Here is a 13,966-nt window from a genome sequence, read left to right on the forward strand (position 1 = left end):
GGAAAGCCAGCTGCTTCAGTGTAAACAACATCACCTAATTTCTTTTTTGCTTTGGACCGAGTTTCAAAAGCAGACATTATTAGGTGTAAATAGACTGCTAACTGCCCAAAGGGTAGAATGTACACTTTCAGATTTCTGTATCTTCAATATGATATAGGTTTATAGTACATCTGAAAAACAATAAAAATCAATGCTTGCTCTGGGTCTGTTTTGGTTATGGTATACTTGACTGCAATATTACAACACACCATCAAGGTGTTGGCCAAACAAAAGTTGTTTCAAAGAGCAAGTTAAAACTTATCCTCAAAATAAATCAAAAAATCCAAATAAGGTTAAGGGGCAGTGGCCCCTGCTCCATCCCTCTCTACACCATAGTAAAACTCTGTAGATTTAAAACTGAACCAAAATAATCATTTCATTGCAACTATTGTACTGATAGTCACCAATGGCTAGGTTGGTTTCGCCACAAGCTATTGCCTAGTCTTCTACAAGATTGTAGGCTAAGAACTGTCAGGCATTAGCCTAATATGGCCTACTACAACTTTGAATTGTATCTAAATCAGTACTCTCTTCTCAATTGGAAAGACTTTATACTCATTGATCAGGCAATATTCCAATATAAAGTAGCCTAGTTGCCTTGCACTATCACTCATACTAACGTGCACAAACAATCAAAAGGCACACGCTTATTACATAGTCTCCAAAGCAGAACACATGTTGCCATTCACAAAAAAAAATACTATTTTTTAACTTAAATTCAATAAAGTGTGTCACTAAACAACTAAAATATCTTTCTACATACTGGTAAATTATCAAAAACTTCTTAAAACTACAAAGGAACAAGTTTTGCAAGATAAAATGTGTTAAGACTTGATCGTATTGTTTTATATGGCAACACTGCAAGAAAATATCCAAAATCTCAAAGTGGTCATCTTCAAGGGGTATGTTCAAGGGGGTAAACGATCTTCCAGAGGCATAAATTTGGGCTTGTTGTAGTTTTTATATCTCGGTCCATATTTTTAGCCCATTAGAGAACCGTTTTTCGCCAAAAAGCGTTCTAAGTCCCCCCCCCCCTACTTTTAGAGCGACTAGAATCAATGAGACAGCAAGCTCGTGGGAAAAAAATTTCGCCAGCCGGTCATAGGTGTACCGCTCCAACAACTCGGATCAAAATAAGAGTGCGGTCCTGCTACTTCTACGCGCTACTTTTGTCTTTGAGTTGACACTGGCAAGCTCTATTCTGATTCAAGTGCCTTGTGAAGCCAAAATAACCTTGAAAACGAATGATATCAGGTTTGTCAGTACCCCATTCGCTAACACTAATTTTCAAAGTAGCATCGTTTTTATTTTTGATAAATTCGCTTTAATCCGAACCAGCGCCGCTTGATCTTGAGCCGGGAGCTGAACTAACGGGGCGCTCTCCAAATTACTGGTCTTTTAGTGAAAGCAATTAAACATATTCGATTTTTTTCATAATTCTAATTTACTTTCCCCGAAACAACTGTGCTGAGCCTGAGAGCACAAACGCCAAAACTTATTCAAGCATATCGATTGCCCAGAAACAACCACTACGGCCAATAAGCGAATTCATGTTTTGTTTTTCCAAAGCCTCGTTGTTGTGGTTTTGTTCAACAATCAGTTGTGTTGTGTTGTGTTGTAAGATCAGAGTCGTTTCGTATTAATCATGTCATTGAGAATGGTGGTTGATACAAGTGAGAGGAAGGAAAAGGCTAGTCAGTTTGCTAGTTTTGCATAGACATTTTCAAATAAGATATCGAATTATAGACAAGCCGAAGGATTGGTGCTTCACCTAGTTTTCGGCCAAAGTTGGTGTTGAGGTTTGGGCGTTTTAAAATTGTTGTAGGTTTACACTACCAATGTACAGTTAATCTTGTTAAAATTTCTTTGTATGGATAAACAGCTTCAAAATGTTTTCAGATAGATTATGATACAGGTACTCTTACCACATGAACCAACAGGCCTCTAAGCTCCTATATTTTTCCGCATGGCCTACCAGAGCTTCTTACAGGCAGCCAAATTATCTTGCCCGGCAACCAAAATTAAAAAAATTGTGTCTTTAAAAATCCGTTGATTTATACAACAAAAACAAGGTCCTAAAACATATTTACAGTTGTATTTAAATCGAGTTTCTATAGGTCAACACTAGGCCTAGTCTTTTTGCGACACTTGTATCATCAATATTACTCAGAGTGAATAAATGTTGGCTTGTGGAAGCCGGTGACCAAACATGGCCTACCGGCGTGGTAGTTTCAGAGGCCATTTACCGACTTTTCGGCCGCCATGGCCACCGGGAGCTTATAAGCCTGTTTTAAGGTTTTTCCGCTTTTTCTCATTTATTGATATGTTACTATATTGACTATTGTAGCTAGTACGTAGTACGGTATCTTTTTCATCTCGGTAACGTAATGACAAAAAATAAATTGATATGTATATAAATTATTTTATTTTTCTTCATTAATGCGTTTAGAACAAAAAACTATGGTACTAGCCACAATAATCGAAATACCAGCACGTCAATGAACAGGAAAGGTGGCAAAACCTTAAAAGGTTTAAGACATGCCTGAATAGTAGTATGTGTGGTACTGTACTACAGTACCACACATACTACTATTCTACGGTCTGTAGTAGGTATATGTAGTGTGATGTGTGATTTTGCAACTGTCGGTTTTTGTTCATTTGCAACAACATTCCCCCTTAATAATGGGGAAGTCACCAGATTAAAACCGGACTACTATTAGTTTGGATTGTTTTTGTGATTTCATTGTTGTTGCAAGTAACGTCGCTTAATCAGCCATACCAGGACCATGCCAAATGATTCAATACACAAGGAGAGCAAGTTTTTTTTTTGTTATCGACTAATTGAAAGCCTGCTAATCTGATCTATATATATCTTCTCTGAGTTTCATCATAGTATCTGTGGATCTTCAAATTTTATTAGCATGAAGCCATCCACGGCTACCATTGCAATCACCCTAAGCTACTCATGACATTCATAAAGGCTTGTTTCTCTGTATATTGAATTTTTTTTTTTTTTTTTCAAGTGTTTGATCATATAGATTTTTGGTAGTAAGTTTTATTCAGATGCTACTAAAAAAATTCATTCATTTTGTTACATCGGCCAGCATTTGGTAGTGCATCATTGTTGCTATAATTCTGCTAGATGAAAATTGGCCTTATGACATCATAAGCAAATTTTTGCATTTTCTTCACTTTAGATTAGGCTAGTTTTACGGGAAGGTAGCACAATGGTAATATTGACTCATGGAAGTGTTATTTCACAAAACATGTACAAAAGTAAAACATGTTAACCATATCGGCCTACGTTAGGCAGATTTTGGTCTGTTTAAGCGGAGTGGTGATTTGATAAAATGGAAAAAATTCTACAAAAAATAGATTTAGATTTTAGACTATCGAAAAATCGTCCAACTAAATGGGAGGTTTGATTAAATGGAGTTGGTTGTGTTTGTAATTTACTATTATTTAAAACAAAAAATGTTAAGCGTAGTTTAATATAGAATGCAAGTTAATTTAAAAATTTAAGTGCTGTTAATGTTTGCAATGCAAGTAATGTTTGTATTTTTTGTTTTTAGAATAACTTGTTAAATTTATTTTCACTTAATTAGCAGAATATGAAAAACAAAAATAGTATGGCAACATCCCTCAACAATTCTAACAAAACACAAAATTTATTTCCTGGTTCTTTTGAAGTTAGTCGTATTCCTGACATAGTCGTTGAAGAAACTGAAATTTTGAATCAAACAGTTGAAAATAATAATCAGCTTCGATACAAACACAAAGAACCGATCGTCAATGGATTTGTTTGTAACGAAAAATCTGAAAGAAGAGACAGTGGTTTTGAAACAATGACAAGATATGATGGTGGCCCAAGTGATACTGCAAGTAATGGAAAAATGCCAGAGACAAATCTTAACTCTACTGCAGCAGCCCAGTCTCCTTCTACGAAACTCGCAACTGAAAACACAACATCTTCAAAGAAACAGTTTATTACAGTTCACCGATTACGATCTTCTCCGTTAATCAAACGAAAAGACTCTGCTAGACGAGCTGAAGAAGCTACTGAAGCTAAAGCAGTGCAATTAGCCAAGCAACTCTTCAATTTAGAAGGTTATGATAAAAAAGATGTGGCACAGCAGTTGTCAAAACAGTAAGTTTAGTGTCATTATTTAGTTTTATTTTATTAAAGAAAATCTAGCAATTTGTATAATATATATGATTTGCATTTCATCACCTTTGAAGTAGCATTGATTTCAACCATTTCTTATTTTGTCATGAATATTTATATAATCATTTTATTTTCATTACCGTAGTTGTTATAAGCAACTTTGCATTTCATATTAGTATATCTTTGTCCTGTAAATATGTATAGTTTTCATTCATTTGTGCAGCTGATAACTATACATTTAGAGATAAAGCTGGATTGCTGGTAGCCAGAAAGTACATGGAACAATTCGCATTTTCTTGTGTTGCTTTGGACGAAAGCTTAAGGTGAGATGCGGTGCATTAATGATACATTATTTAGTAGGCCTATAACATTTTGTTGTTCATCTTTGATGAACGTTCACTGCAAACAGTAAGATGTGAATGACTAAAGCACCAAGTTCAACAAGAATGTTGCTGCATTAAAATCACCAGTTATGAACTCAAATTGATTTGAGATGAAAACTCTGTCATGTTTTTGTATAAGAGTTTATTTAAAAATTATTTTGCTGAAACACAGTGCATGCGCCAGTCGTTTTATTAAAATTGGAAAGTTCAATTTGATGTCTCCACGTGATTTGTGTAATTGCAGCAGTGGCCGAGTGGTTAGCGCGTTGGGCTCGCAGTCGAGAGCCTGCATTGTTCGACTCCAGCCACCCGCACTTGCTGTTGTTTCTCTGGGCAAGAAACTTTACGGTAATTGCCTCTACCCAGTGATCGATTTCGAGTAATGGGTAGTACCAAATTTAAGTCATAAGTAGAGTAGACAATCGGAAACAGACATTGCAGTCGGCTGCAGCGTGGGTCAAGTGTACGTCGGAAGGCGTACACGTCGGAAGGCGTACACCGATGCATAGCGCTCAAGTCCGCTTTCCCGCTATGCAGGATAAAGATATGAAAAACAAACAAACAATTTTCTTCATTTCTTTGGGCTATAAAAAGCGCGGGCATGGTAATGGTAGTTATCAACTTTCAAAATAGTATTAAGCTATAACCGAGTAGCTTTTTACTTGTAAAACGCTTTAATCCTCAATTGCCACAACACCACAAAAAACTTAAAAAAGCATCTGTGACATGCAGCGCTCAAACATAGTGTGTGATGTAATGTATGTGCACCATAAAGCTTGTTCACATACGGTGTATCTAAAGGTTGTCATCAATGTAAACAAACAAAAGATAGCCTCAAGTTATGATGACTTTTGCAGGTGTGTAAAACTGTGTATGTCTTTGTATACTGCAGTTGCCAAAAGCTAACGTTTAAATGTTGATTCTACGTTCAAATATCAACGTTGATTGGCCGATGTTGAGTACTGATTTAAAGTATGAAACAGCGCATGCGACCATTCTTGGCATTTAATTCAGTTTGTACTTGGATATAGGCTTCATTAGGAATCACCCAAGGCCACCACTTGTCTAATTACATTAGGAATCACTTGTCAGCTTCAAAGTCGAGTGGTGAAACCCCGGTACGGAACTCAAAAGGGCACCGGTTCGACACTGCTCAAGGGTATGCGCCTGGACATTTAAAATACATGCCTGAAGGTGGACACAAAGATTGGCTTGTCTACCCTTCCACTTAATCTAAATCTTTAACCAATAACCATCAGGCGTATGCCTGAATACCACAAAAAAAAGAACGAAGGCTCATCATTGTACTTCCAAGAAAGCGTAATTCTTTTGCGGGATATTACGCAATATAAATATGGCCCTTAACTTCCCACTTAACAACCGCAGGTTAGATCATTGTAAATTAGAGATTAGGGAAATGTATGAATCAAGTCTCTGCAATGAATCATCATTTAAAACACGTCCACATCAAAGGCTCCATTTTTAGGCTTCCGATAAATAACCCGGTTGTAAAGACAGAGAGTCCTGAGTGTTTCATTATGCTGTGACAGGCTGACATGCCTGGTGTTTCTCACAGTTGGGCTTCCTTGTGCCATTTTGAAGTTCACATGATCACATTTCCTTTCTCCCTTGGATGGCTGCAGCCTGTGAAGAATGGTTTCGTGCACTTAATAGACCGGGAGCCCGCGACGTCCACCCTAGGTGAAAAAGTTACCAATTTCTATTCATACAGCGATGTCCGGTGGTATGTGGGTACTCATAATCTGGAAGTCTGCCGGGCCGCCGGTGGTGGGTATGGGAATGGGGGGCATTTTTCATGGCCCGAAAATGCGCTAGGTCAGCTGAAATAGTTACCGCTTGAAACTTAGTTGGTTGTAAAGTAAATTGTTTCTAGATGATTGTCTGGTATGTGACAGACATTTTCGGTGGTGGGGGGCTCTGACAGACAAGTTTTATACCCCCCAAAATTTGCGCTAGGTCAGCTGAAAAAGTTACCGGATAAAACTAACTGATTATTAATCTGTGAGTGTCAAGCTTCACAAAAATATATGTGACAGACAAATTTGGTGGTGGGTGTCCCCTGACGTGTGGGTGGTGGCCAGCTAAACCGACTACCCGTGATGTGTTAAGACTTAAGAGTGGTGTGTTTGATACAGTATAATACGGTACTAATTTCATGATAAACTTAGATGTTGTTTAGAGGTAGGATTGCCATGAAGAATGCCGCGGTATGCAATAAAAGCAATCGTTTACTGCAAATCAATTGTGTCTTGCAGAAAACTGCATTTGCATGACTCCTTAATTAACAAACAAGAACACAATCTGTTGCTACGTTAGAATTTCATTTCAAGAAGACTTTTCATCTCAATTTTATTTACTGCTTTTGTTCGGCACTGTTAAAACAGCAGATCGCTTGATCTGCGTATGTTTCCAGGCATCTGGTTAAAGCAGCTTTGAAACTTCTCAAATTCGTGCTAGTCTCATGAGACGATGATGTGTAACACCGGCCTGGGAACAAATTTCTGTCATATCTCATTACATCTGTCACTGCCTTGTAAACACTGGTTGTTCACCGGGTCGGATTAGTTTTGTTAATGTGATTTTCATGTTAAAAGATAGTGTTAATTTCTATATTTTTATGTCTTTCCAGTTTCCGTAAGCTTTTCTATCTTGTTGACATAACATTTTGCTTCGTTGATTTTTTGCCAGTTCCCAGGCTTCCCGTTTATCTTTGGCTATGTAGCGACTGTGTGAAAAGGTTTGATTTTTATTCAGAGGTCAAGAGGTTTTGAATGACTAAGAAAATCCACAGTATCATCTATACCAGGGGTCACCAAACTTTTTTCTTTGAAGGCCGGATTGCTGCGAGATTAACACCTGCGGCCGGATGCAAATTGCGAAAAGATATAGGCTACAACTATTTAGAATCTCCATTGACTTGAATTGAGCACAATAAATAACAAAGTCACCGGTGGAATAGCAAAGTTGTGATGAAAATCGAAAGGTTGCTGGAAAAGTTATCCCCTGCTGTGATACACTACAGGGCATCATGCTCTTGAAACAATATGGAAAAGCTCAACAGCAACGTCAGTCCTTTACAAAAAGTTTGGTAACTTTTTTCCTGAACAGTTGTAGGCTAGTGCAGCTGTTATTTCCGCAGCACGTGGCGGGCCAGATGAAATTAGTTCGCGGGCCGGTTCCGGCTCGCCGGCCGTAGTTTGGTGACCCCTGATCTATACCACGCATGCATACTAGAAACGCTGGCCGTTGCATCGGGCCCTCAGCCAGCAAATCAGCCCTTTTTGCGTGGATTTAACGTATGCAGTCGAAACACTTGACGTCGTACTTCGGTGATTCCTAACTTGCATTGATGCGTTACTCACTGCTCTTGCACATGCACGCTCATTGCAAAAGCAGTTTCAGATGTGTAGGCTTGCTTGATATTCTCTGATCCATCTGAGGAAGTTGTTGCAGCTGCTGTTACACGCAGTTAACTGCAGCGTTGTTGGAGTTATATGCAGAGTGCCTACAAAATTTGTACTGAAAGCATTTTTGTGCGGAAAATAACTGAATATTTGAAGAGTTCTTTGAATATGACGTCACACCTTTTTTGAATGACGTCCTATGCAAAAAGCTGATTAAATGAATCTGTTGCTAGTTAACACAGTGGTGTTTGTGAGTCATATTCATCTGCGCATGCATTACGTTACTCCACTATTGAGCAAACGTCGATTGTGACGTCACAAGAAGTTATGCACCTGCCTATTGAGATGACTCAAGCCACTCAATGACTAATTAGCTTGTTTGTTTTATTATGTGCTGTGGGTTGAATGGGTAGTGGGATTGTGGAATATCCCAGTATATCGATGTAGCGTTTGCCGACGTTTAGTTTATGCAAAATGGACATTTTTTTTATTAATGTGTCAACTAGGGCAGCATCATTCTGATGAATTGCATGCATCAGAAAAACTTTAACAATGCGTGTGGATCAAAAATTTCCAAGCGTTGACAATAAAATTTAAACGTATTAAAATCCGAACAAAACACACTAACAAAAAAATTACCAAAATGCAACAAATGACCGACAATTAGCACAGTTAGTAAAAACGTTTTGTAAAAAAATAAGAGCCTTCTTTGAAATTGGCATCCATTCATGATGCGTTGAATTTTAACGTTTAATCAATATAAAAAAAGAACTACTTTGCTGAGTGGGTAGAAACGCTACGTTGTTATTAATTGCATTGATTGATTGATCATTTTCGCTTTATTCATTCCTAGAATTTAACGCGAAACATGAGGAAATTTTGAGATGATTGATGAACATTTATCAGATATTGACGACAGCGATCTCATGCTTGTACCACATCACAGCAATTGTGGATTTGAGTTCTTAGAAAAATAATGATGAAATTATTTTACTTGTCGCTTTTACTGATTTTACACAGTAACTTTTTCACTGCAAAATCTCTTATGTTTAGAATTTTGTCAAAACTCAATGCCCTAGAAATTTGTCAAAATTTTCTTTTCATACAATGATGTAATTCGTAGAAGCTTTTATCGGATATCCAAGTGGCACACAACTGATAATTTTACTCAGTGTATAAAAAAAGAATCCAAAATTTCCAGTTTCGTTTCCTGCTTTCTTTTGTTTTTTTATTGTTTCTTACAAAATTGAAGAATACGTTCGATGTAGCAAGAAAATTGAATTGAAAATTGAAATCAAAACCAATACGCATGACTGACCGCAGTTGCTCTGCGCTCTTCCGTCTGGTACGAGATCCCACCGCAATTTACAAGAATTGATCAAGAGACACAACCAAATTGAAAAGGCAGAAATGAACAAGAAGATCACTTTAGATTTCCACACTTCATTTTAAACGAGGCGTTCCTATGAAAAATTCACAGCTGGTTTATTTGTTGAAACTTTGCAAACATGGCAGCTATTATTAACCGCACAAATGTTTGCCTGGCTGAACTTTAAAGATCAAGGAACATCTTTAATGTTCTTCTTCGATGGATTGAAACACTTTTAACACAATTGTTTCACAAATTTTATAATTGTAAAAGGATTGTTCAGCATTGTCGCCTCAATTTATTTTGTGACCAAATGTGTTTATTTTTCGTTTGAACAAACATCGTTTTGTTGTCTTATCACGGGAAGTTGGTACAGTCGTAAAACCTAAACATTTTCCGTCCGACTATGTCAATTTGCATCAACCAAGCGTTGAATTACATCGATTTCAAATCAGTTCAGTTTTACCGCTTCAATGAATGGTTGTTGTTGAAATTACATTCACTGCGACATCCTGGATTTCCTTGTGGGTGTTAGTTAGCTCAATTTGGAGAGTTTTGCGTTTTGTTTTCACCAATGAGAAAGTCAGATTTTCGCAAAGTATGCTTTGACGATCTCAGTATTCCGCTGCACTCTGTTCTTCACACATTAGTGTTTTGGAGGCATTACGCATGTCTAAGTTTAATTCATGTGAGAGTTTAGATCAATGTATTTCCACTTACATAGAAAAAAATACACAAGCTTGATGTCTGGGTAGCCTGTTCTTATAAAGGCAACGTATTAGTGATATCCCTTCCCAGCTGGCACAACCCATCCTTTTTATGTTGATTCAGCGTGTGCAGACGTTCAAGCAATGGTAAATGAACAGATTTTGCTAGTTGTCTTGCAGGTTATGAATCATGTATGAGACTGTTCCATGTTGCACTGTGTGCTTGTGCTTTGCAAGTCAGCAGTTGCACAGTGATGCTTTCGAAGAACAATGCTAATATTTTATCAAGCTAATTTCCCACTGTGCAAACACAAGTCAATGCGATCATGCATCACTCTTGTGTAACCTGTAGCCTGTAGGTTGCTGCATTGGTGTAAAGCTGTTTGGCAGAGTAAAGGTATAATATCTTTCCATTCACCTACAAAGTACCTTGTTTGAATAAAAACTGCATCAAACGTTGCATAATGCCACAGGGACTTCTTGCAGAGGGTTATTTCTTTCACTTTTTTTGCTTATGCAAATGGAATGAAGCATTATTTATCGATACAATTTCTCAGTGGTTTGTTAATGCCAGGTTTCTAACTTGAATTAACTAAAGCCCTCACTAAGGTAAAAGTAAAATTGCATAAACAATCACATGATTGCCACTTCTTTTTCAGCAGATTAATCATATTTGATCAGCTGTAGCCTCTCATATGAACACATTCCAAGAGTCTCCATGTTGATATGTTTTTTGGTTTTATTAGTACTTCTGGCGTACTTTTCATTCCGGTAATTTGCTTAATATTGTCAAAATATTTCATTTTTTGTCGTCCCTTTGTTCGTTTGCCACCATCCCAGTCAACATTTTCCAACGAGTTGCTTCTTGCTATATGTCTGAAATATCTTACTTTTTGGAGGTTGATATTGTTAATCAGACTCCAGTCATTGTCTATTTGTTGGACCCGTAACAAATTCATTAGTTTTTCATTCCATCCAGCTGATACGTAACAGCCTTCTGTAGCACCTCATTTCAATACTTCTTAGCTTTTTAAACTCACGTTTATTGCATGTCCAAAGCTCGCATCCATACGTAGCAATTGAGAAAACGAGAGTTTGCAGTAATCTTAACTTTGTGTTCTTATCAATTGACCTCTGTTTCCACACCGTTGCAAGTGATATATATTTGCTGAATTGTAAGTTGTATACTGTAGTTGTAAGATGATTACCACACCTAGATTTAAAGTAACTGGCTTTTAGATTAGATCAATCTATCTGAAAGTCGATCAGCTGACGACACTACAGGTGTTCTCAAGCTTGATCTGCTGATTACTTGTTTAATATTTATCATCAGTTTAATCTTTAACGCAGTTTTTGTTGACATTTAATTTCACCATGGACATACCTATTTAAATCCCCGCATGTTATTTCAACAAGTTAGACATGCTGTTTGTTATGGTTTGTGGAGCGAATTTTGAAACGCAATATATTTTGCTTTTAGATTGCTGTTGAAAAAGTTTGCCTTAGTTGGCGAGACCCAGGAGCGTGAAAGGATTCTCAACCATTTTGCTAAAAGATACAGCCAGTGTAACCCCCACTTTCTGGATGGAGATCTAGGTGAGTGATTGAAATCTAAACGCTACGTTCAGTAGTGCTGTTCGTTTACGATGACAACAAATGCCCCCCGATCAACGGAATCCAATCCAGTCGACTTAAGTTGCTACTTTAATATCGTCCAGAGACGTTGAAACGATATAACAACGTAATTTTTGTTAGCTGAAATGTCTCTTGTTTTGTGCGGTGTAATTCCATTATATGGAAGTGAAAGTAGTCATGTCATACAGTACTCATATGGAAGTGAAAGTTGGACCTACAGCAAAGAAATTCACAAAAAAAGTAATGCTTTTCAACTCTGGTGCTACAGAAGAATATTAAAAATATCATATAAAAGACACATTACAAACGAAGCAATTAGGAAAAGAATTGGAGTGCAAGATAGATGGGCAAACGACTTAGCAAAACAAAAGATGAAATTGGTGGGACATATTTTGAGAGGATCAGCAGGACAGCTACATCAATTGGTTATTGAAGGTATAGTGGAAGGAAAGAAGTGCAGGGGAAGAAGGAGACGAACATGGGGAGATGACGTAACGTAGTGGGCTGATTTGTCAAGCTTTGGAGAAAAAAAAGAGTAGCGGAAGAACATGACTTGTGGAAGAAAGTGACAGCCAACCTTCGGATCGGAGACGGTACTTGATGATGAGGAGTTCCATTAACTTGACCTTTACTACCATAACTTTGCCATTTTCATCAATGTTGATAACGTCTTTGGAAACAATTGCCACCAATGTTCGAAGAAGCAATGCTGCATGCGAGCAGTATTTTAGAGAAGGGGATAATAAGTAATTGAATGTAGCTCCTCTGTAAGCTTTCGCTTGTGCTTCAATTGCCTGGTTTCAAATCAAATCTGATGACGTCAAATGATGATTAGTGTTCGTTTGCTTTTTCGTTTCTTTCGATCTTGACCCTGTTGACTGTTACTTGTGGCTTCAAATGCGTTCTTTCATGAAAGGCCTATCTAAATATTAGTCCAACGCAATTGAATAACCATTCACAGACGATGGCTGGTTGATGTGCAATGGTTGTTTGACTGTCTCATTACTTGTTGGCATTGCGAGTAGGGCAAGGGTTCAAGTAATGATTTTTTTTTTCTTTTAAGCCACAAATACTTTAACCAGTCTGAAAATCAGCCATGTTCAAAACTGGAAATGTTCTGCATTTTAAACCGAGGAAATATTACTCAGCATCACATTGTAATATGCAAATCCTCGTTATTTTTAAAAGACCGTGAGCTAATTATTATCTCCTCAGCAAAAACATCATCTAGACAACGCTGAAATATCTTTCAGGTATCACTGAAGACGTTAGAAAGAAAATAAAGCAAAGCATTAATCGCGTTAAGAGTTTTCTAAGTACGTTAGCGGACACCAATAAAGTTGCTAGGTTAAATGTCCCGGTGCAACTACCTAGACAGCAAAACCCGTCTTATATGTTGAATCAGTGTAAAAATGACGGGTTTTGCTGTCTGGGTGTTTGTTGCAAGCTACGAATTTGCAACCTTTCGCTCTTCAATGCTCCCAAACATTAAATCAATGAAAAGGATGAGGAATATATTTAGTTTCACAGGCCTTAAAACTCGTGTTTTTTTCCGGCAGCCATCGTGGCCTACCGAGAGCTCCTTCTCGGCGGCCAAATCTGCGTGCTTGGAGGCCAAAATACAATAACGATAGCACAAGTAAATAGCATTAAACTTGCAACAATGTTAAAATGATCACTTAGCGTTGTTGAAGTTTGGGCGACGCCCTGCAATAGAATCGTTGTACCACGCATTAAATGCTTTATCGGGATTGTAATCCGGTATTGCGGGACCATCTAACGACCCTAAATTGTTTTCACTGCTCGCAGCTCAGTAAATTGTTTCAACTGCATACCGCCTTTCATAAAACCTGACCATTTATTCCGTTATGATGTCACCATTGAGGGTGTGAAGTCACTAACCCACAGCGTTCTCAACTATGAAGACACGTGTTTTACCCACGGATGTCAACTAACCTAGTTCTCCTTTTTAACAACGATTCAATGTCCGACAACATTGAATCGATATAAAAACGACAATATTGCCATGAGCCGATGTAAATTAGCACTTCGGATTAACACTTCGTTAAAATAAACATCGGGAATTGCAAACAAGACTTACAGCGCTGGTGATCGCAGCTGGATATATTCAATACAACGGTAGTGACTATGATGCGCTGACCTAATTCTGCGTCACTCTTTTGATACTACATGTTTTCGACATTTAATCCACGATCATTCTATTGCGAAATTAAATAATTGGC

General features: G+C 37.7%; 1 protein-coding gene across 1 annotated transcript in view; it reads left to right on the forward strand.

The window, feature by feature from the left end:
* The first annotated feature begins 3,668 nt into the window (after positions 1 to 3,668).
* The window catches only part of LOC145780330 (uncharacterized), a 29,043-nt gene continuing 18,745 nt past the window's right edge, over positions 3,669 to 13,966 (forward strand). The window contains exons 1-3 of the mRNA XM_082592032.1: positions 3,669 to 4,186; positions 4,447 to 4,527; positions 11,569 to 11,684. Of these exons, the coding sequence (XP_082448158.1) occupies positions 3,669 to 4,186; positions 4,447 to 4,527; positions 11,569 to 11,684 (715 nt within the window). The remainder of the gene's footprint in view (positions 4,187 to 4,446; positions 4,528 to 11,568; positions 11,685 to 13,966) is intronic.

The sequence above is a fragment of the Aplidium turbinatum genome, chromosome 11 (genome assembly GCF_918807975.1).
Source record: "Aplidium turbinatum chromosome 11, kaAplTurb1.1, whole genome shotgun sequence".
Taxonomy (NCBI): domain Eukaryota; kingdom Metazoa; phylum Chordata; class Ascidiacea; order Aplousobranchia; family Polyclinidae; genus Aplidium; species Aplidium turbinatum.